The 6,544-nt window shown below is 38.6% G+C and overlaps 1 protein-coding gene across 1 annotated transcript; it reads right to left on the bottom strand.

Annotated features, from left to right (window-relative positions):
- Nucleotides 1-2,240: 2,240 nt before the first annotated feature.
- On the bottom strand, nt 2,241-5,414 carry LOC139736238 (adhesion G-protein coupled receptor D1-like). The gene is made up of 4 exons (XM_071646974.1): nt 5,403-5,414; nt 4,744-4,872; nt 3,697-4,188; nt 2,241-2,558 (listed from the first exon to the last, which is right to left on the bottom strand). The coding sequence occupies exons 1-4, from the start codon at nt 5,412-5,414 to the stop codon at nt 2,241-2,243; spliced, it is 951 nt and encodes a 316-aa protein (XP_071503075.1).
- Nucleotides 5,415-6,544: the final 1,130 nt, after the last annotated feature.

Here is a 6,544-nt window from a genome sequence, read left to right as displayed (position 1 = left end):
CAGATGAGTGAAGGAAGAGGAAAAAAGGGAAATTGTGTAGCTAGTAATATTTACCCGATTACAAAAAGTAGACAACAACCACGAATTTACACTTAGAGATTATAGATAATGGAAGGTAAGGGCTTGTATCATACTGCATCGTAACTCGCAATTTTCGAACAATTTATCTTTAATAGCATTTTATCTAAAATTTTTCTTCTTGAAAGTAGCCGTGGAATTAAGGATAACATAGGAATGTATTCACTCAAGTTTGTTTTTTGTTTTTTATTGTTCCATATTCCACATTTCAACAAATACATAAAACATAAACATCAAAATACAAAAGCATGGATGAATTGTCAAGTACAGTTTATAAGAAAATAAAACGTGAAATATGAGGAATCTACATAGAAGCATTGCTTGTAGGGTGTAGATTCCCAGATGCCGATGTGAGATTATTTCTTAGTTGGTCTATAGTAATTAAAGGAATGACATTTTGTGATTAGTTATGATTAGTTGTAGAACAATAGTAGACATGTATAGGCTTGGTGTAGGGCTATCGTCACATTTTCATGAATCGGTGAACCTATTACCTCCGAAGCAGAAATAGATTGAGGTTGATTGCTGTCGTTTGGAATACATATGTAATATATATATATATAAAATATATATATATATATATATATATATATATATATGTGTGTGTGTGTGTGTACATGCGTATGTATCTGCGTATATGCTCGACGAGGAGGCGTTTATATTCCTTAAAATCATTCCATTTCTCATTCTTGCTCTATCGAATTTAATTTTGCATTTTAAAAGCTAAGCGTCCCTTTTAGTTGTTTTTTAATTTTGTGTGACTGTATTTAATAACTGTGATGATTACATACGATCCAATATGTAAACGATGTAGGCCTACTGAGTAAGAAAGTTCGCTGACTAGAATTGTAAGTTCTTACCGTCAATCCACTGACTTTAGTAAAAAGAGGTATGAGCTATTAGATTCATATTATATATATACACTCAGCAAAACAAAGAAAGTAAACACTTTTTCGAGTTCATATATATATTTCATAGAAGATTTTGATAAAAATCAATGGGTTATGCCTGTATATCATATTAAAGGTAATTAAATTGGCTATCAATCTAGAAGGTCAATATGAAGGGAGATTGTACGCATGAGTGAACACACTCGTTTTTGTCCTCCAAGGCACAAAAGCAAAATTGCAAAAATTGACATGCTGTCTTTTGTTTGCAAATGCCCGTCAAGATAACAATGATTGCAAAAAACCAGTTTAACATGAGAGACATGAGTGAAAAAGCAATAATAAGTATGCGTGCTTTTTTAACACTTTATAACATCAAACAAAATCCATGTGGTAAATTAAAGGGGAAAATAAGAATTTTATGTCAACTCAAACTTCAAAGTGACATGGGGTTTAAGGGCGCAATGATGTTTAATTCAACAGAATATTTTTATTTCAATCTTTTGTAAAGTAATTTAAAAATTCATCACAGAAATCGTCCATTAAACCGATAATGCCATAGTTTATTTCATGTCAATACAGCACCGATTTGTGAAAGAAGGCCTTTTCCTTTTTAAGGTTACAACTCCATTGCTATTCTGCCTCTCGGGTTTGTATGATGGTGTTATTGTTTATTAGAATAAGTATCAAGCACGCTTTCACACATAGATTTTGTATGTGAATGCATGTTTGATGTTTTTAGAGAAGTTATTGTGTAAATCCATGAATAAAGCTTAGTCATTATCTTTACAATGTGCGTGACATCTATGTTGTTACTGTAACAACTTTGCTCGTTTGCTATACTGCTAACAGAAGTATAAAGATAATAATGTGGCTGGAAAAGTAACGAAACCCGTGGAACAGACATAAATACTTAATGAAAGATATACACGTATTTACAATTACTGTGTTGAATACATATCAAGCAAAGCTATCAGTAAAGCACAAAGTTTGGTGTCGATCAAAACCAAATATTCAAGCAACCTATAAGCGCTGGCAAGACCCCCCCCCCACAAGTGCTTTCTCCTTGTTTTGAAGTGTGATACATGTTTTCTTCCACAGTATGATGCTGCTTCATAGTTCTAGTATGAATTTTGTATCAGTTACGTAAGATTTGTCATTGTTAGCACCTCAGCATTCATTACAAATTGTAGTCTTTTATTGATATCCCGGTTAAACACAACACAAAACGAAACGAAACAAAACAAAGGGAAGAGTTTGACTTCGTGGATAAAATCACAAATTTGATTCGTTTTTCTGGGGTGGCCCCAGACTGTCGATATTCGGTCTGCCATGGGCGGTTGTGCTGCAGTTTTTAGCGGCATCAAAGCGTGAAGAAAGCGATTCCCGGAGCGTCAATGTTGTCATCAATGTTATGTGCTCGCCACACCGCTGCCGCCACAGCAGCCTAACTCGTTCGCTGGCCCCGAAGAAGACAAAGATTGAGATTCCTTGCAGGGAGCTGGTGATGATAAAGATGTACCACAGGACTCCGAGATCAGCGAAAAAAGCAATGAATCCGAAGAGCCAACCCAACCCAAGCAGGCATGAAATCTGAAAAAAGATTGTGTCCATCGAGAAGAATTTAATTTCTATTTCTACATCGTTTTGTGCAGGCACAGTAACCAATAATAATTATGGTATTATGAAGATAACACAAGAAACAATGTACTATATGAAGATTAGGTATCTAAATGAAATTATGATATAGTTATCATGGCAAGGTTATCATCCATATAGTGTAACAAAATACATACGTGGGGTTTTTAATCATGTAAACATGGAGAGGACACAATGAAAAAAGAAAAACCCAAAAGAACACCAGCAACAAAACAAAGAACCGTATATCATTGACGTGGATGATGGTCCTTGCAAAATTAAGGTAGTTTGTTTACAAAAAAGGATATTTGCTTCTACATAACATATTTTGCAGAGCTATATATCACACACAAATTTTTGAAAGAAAGTTGTGTAAAGTTGGAAGTGTAGTTACATTGAAATTGTATACCGTTGCATGTTGAGTTTATTTGAGAGTATGTGTGCATGTGTGTTTGAGTATGTGTCAATAATGTAAGATACACAATAACTGAGCGTGCATATATTCATGCATATGGTATTTTAGGGATGTATATGAATGTATAGGCTTCTGTGACTGAGTTTATTATGCCAATTTTCATTCGGAGAGAAAACTCACGAAGTCAGGAAGGCTGTTTATAGCAACTTCACCAAATGGCACAGGAAACGTCGCACGAGAACTCGCCAGTCAGAGTGCGAAGTTTCTAACTTTTCTAACTTTCTAACTTTCGCAAAGATCGCAAAGTTTCATATTCACATGACTTCCGCGCATCCGCTCTGCCCTTAGTGTATGTTCAAGGAGTAAACTAGGCATGCTCAGTTCTTCCATAAACTTTGCGCCATTTTCGTTGGCTCAGACTAAAATCATTGAAAATGTCTCGAAGTTTCGGAAAAAACTGCGCATGGGAGCTCACTTTGCGAGTTTTTGTTTTTGTTTTGTTTTGTTGAGTAGAGATGAGTACTCGCAGTGCAAAACTTCCCGATTTGTGATATTGCGATTGTTTCTATAATGAGAATTGCCATATAGTTGCCCTTTATGCAATTTTGAAAGGGTAAAGGAAATTAATTTTGAATATTGTTACACGGAAAGACGCTGTTTTAGGCGCAAACGACATACCTTGACATACACCAACAGTTCTCTCAATTTTCTTCTCCGTTGTTGATCATCCATATCCCGATGGAGAATAATTGTCGACTCGCTTCTACTCTTGCGCAGACCGTAGGATGTCCAACAAAAGAGCGCGACGTTCCCCAATAGACTGAATGCAACGGGGACCAAGAACGCTAGGACGTTGGCCCTCTTTGGTTCCAGCCAGCAAGAGGGTCCACCATAAGTCAGGATCTTGGGATTGGTGAAGTGCACGACCATGCATAACGCGACTAACAGCAGAGGTGTACCCCAACCCAGGCCAGAATACACAGCCAGCCGTTTGCGATTGGACCCGCTCACGAGGATCAGCTTTTGCGATCCAAATTGAAGTGCCAGATCCCAGGCCAAAATGTTGGTCCAGGAGAAGACCGAGAGGAAGGTTAGATGGGAGAGAATAGCCACAAGCTGGCAAAGGACCAGCGTGCCCTCTGCCCACGCCGAAACGAACTGGTTAAACACCTGTTGCGCAACAACAAATCGTTAGTACCATTAGACATGATTATTACATTTCGAGTACAAGATTATTTGCATGATTATTACATTTCGAGCATACTAAAGACAATATCAACATTTCAAGATTATTTGTATTATGTGTTTCTAAAAGGGTCATTATACATATGACGGTACTTGTTGCAATAATAATACACTTGTAATAACAAAATATTTCTGTTTCTGTTCTTTTGTCTTAGTAGATCTTCATCTGGTCCCGAAACACCACCATTATTACATACGAAAAGTTGAATCTGGCTTTAGCCTTTGATACCTTTTTTTCCTCAATGGCGACTGACGTTTTCAAAATAGGCCTTCAGCCGAATATTTCATCTCGATAAGTGACCGTGATGATCTCTTTTTTTGCTGACACCATGCAGCTTAAAAGATACGTCTTACCTGTGCAAAAAAGAGCGCTGCAACCAAACTCATTACGCATATCCCTTGAAGGTTCCGCAGCGTTGAGAACATACAATAAACAGAGAAGGTGGCCAGCAGACAAATGCTTGAACAGGCGAAAAGTACATTGCCTAAAAATTGCTGCTTCGCAGAGTACTGAAAGGGCGAAGAGGGAGGCTGGGACCAGCATATCCTGGCTGAGCCGTCTTTCAGTATCGCGTACTGATCGGGTGGAATGTACTCGTTCTGGTACACCTGTGGATGTAAAACAAGTAGATTTTCTTTAATTAGTGCATTGATTATTTTCATTCTTTTTGAAGATTATCATGATTGGAATCATATGAAGAAGAGGAAAATGCATTCCAAGGGACCATGGCTAAGTATCCATGGTAAAAAGAAGACCTGTCATTTAGTCAAGTACAGTTGTCATTGTAACTTTAAGCATTGTGAAACTTAGCAAAAGATCAGTGTCACTTGAGACCTTGATTGGCATTGTTTTAATCTTATTGATATGACATCGCCATGGCATACCGACTCAGTATATCATCTTGTTTGATCAGCAAAAACTGCGTCCCTTCTGGTTGGTATGCTCATCATGAAAAACCCATGTGTGCTTGGAAATGTGAACAATACTTTTGAGCGAGATTAGCTACTATAGTATGATTTACTCACACTCCTTCCTATGCAAAACCGGTTAATTCAGCTGCCAAGAATACTGGGAATGAACACTACTACACGTACCAACAACCACTGGAAAAGTTCCAAAATGCACAACAGTAACTTACCAGATATGTCATGTTGTTTCTCATTTCTTCGCCAAAGTAAGCCTTGTCAACGATAACAAAAGCACACGTTTCAACATCAACTATCTGCCCATATAACACAATCATATTCTGCTTAGAGAAAGTCCATTCGTTGGTAGGACGTGTGTAATAAGTTTCGTTTCTCCACCAAGCTGGATAAACGACGGTTGTATCATTATACATAATGTGAATTGTCTTGTTGAACATGATCGGCTGAAACAGGGTCCAGTCACCGGTAAGAGAAACCGAAGAAGGCACGTTTTCGTCATAAATGCATATCTCGCTCAGGACAATCTTCCTGTCGCGACAACAGTTCTCCTCGTCGCCACTTCCCTCCCCCAGCATGTCGTCAACAAAGTCTTCTAAAGCTGTTTGATGACTTAAAATTAGTTCGCCGCCAGCATAAAAGGCTTTACGTAGGAAATATCCTTTTTGATGGTCAAATATGTTTCGTCCGTTCAGGACGTCGATACTTTGTTCTGTAGTCATGAGCGATAGTGCTTCAATACCTTGAAAGCACTGCAGCGAGCCATCCGAAAAGTCAGCAAGCGCAACCGTTCTATTCTGGCACGACGGCCATGTTGCATTCTCTGGAACGCATCTTGATCCTTGAAGGACTAGCCCGTTCGTACACTGAAGCTTAGGATAGTATTCCTGTGGGCTAAAGCGAGAGACTATGCTGAATCCGATGCTCTCAAATGATACAGAATCGCCAGCAAGAACAACTATGCCTTTAAAAACAGGGGTCAAATTACAGTTGGATATATCGGAGATATCCTCCAATTCCATTCCGTTGCATTTGGCGCAAGCAAGATTCTTGAAGACTGTTCCATTTATGGTGATTATAGCTGTCTCATTTAAACACTGCATGGAGTCCTCTGCCTCGCTGTCGCCATTTTGTGAGCAACTGGATACAATGGACACGTTTTCTCCAGGGCATGACCGAATGTCAGGAGGAGGATCACCATCGACTTGGAATAGCCGACAGCCACACAACCTCTGTTCAAACGGTAGTGTATCTAAACACTCCCTGAAAATGATGTATGACGTTAGCTGAGAGGCATTCACGCCATGGCACAGCGCGCAGTATATGTTGTGATAGAAGGTTCCCATCACGTCAAACA

This window comes from Diadema antillarum, unplaced genomic scaffold (assembly GCF_040938485.1).
Source record: "Diadema antillarum isolate AM-2024a unplaced genomic scaffold, OU_Dant_1.0 scf00000028, whole genome shotgun sequence".
In the NCBI taxonomy this organism is placed as follows: Eukaryota; Metazoa; Echinodermata; class Echinoidea; order Diadematoida; family Diadematidae; genus Diadema; species Diadema antillarum.
Note: the sequence above shows the minus strand (reverse complement) of the source record. Positions and strands in the feature narration are given on the sequence as shown.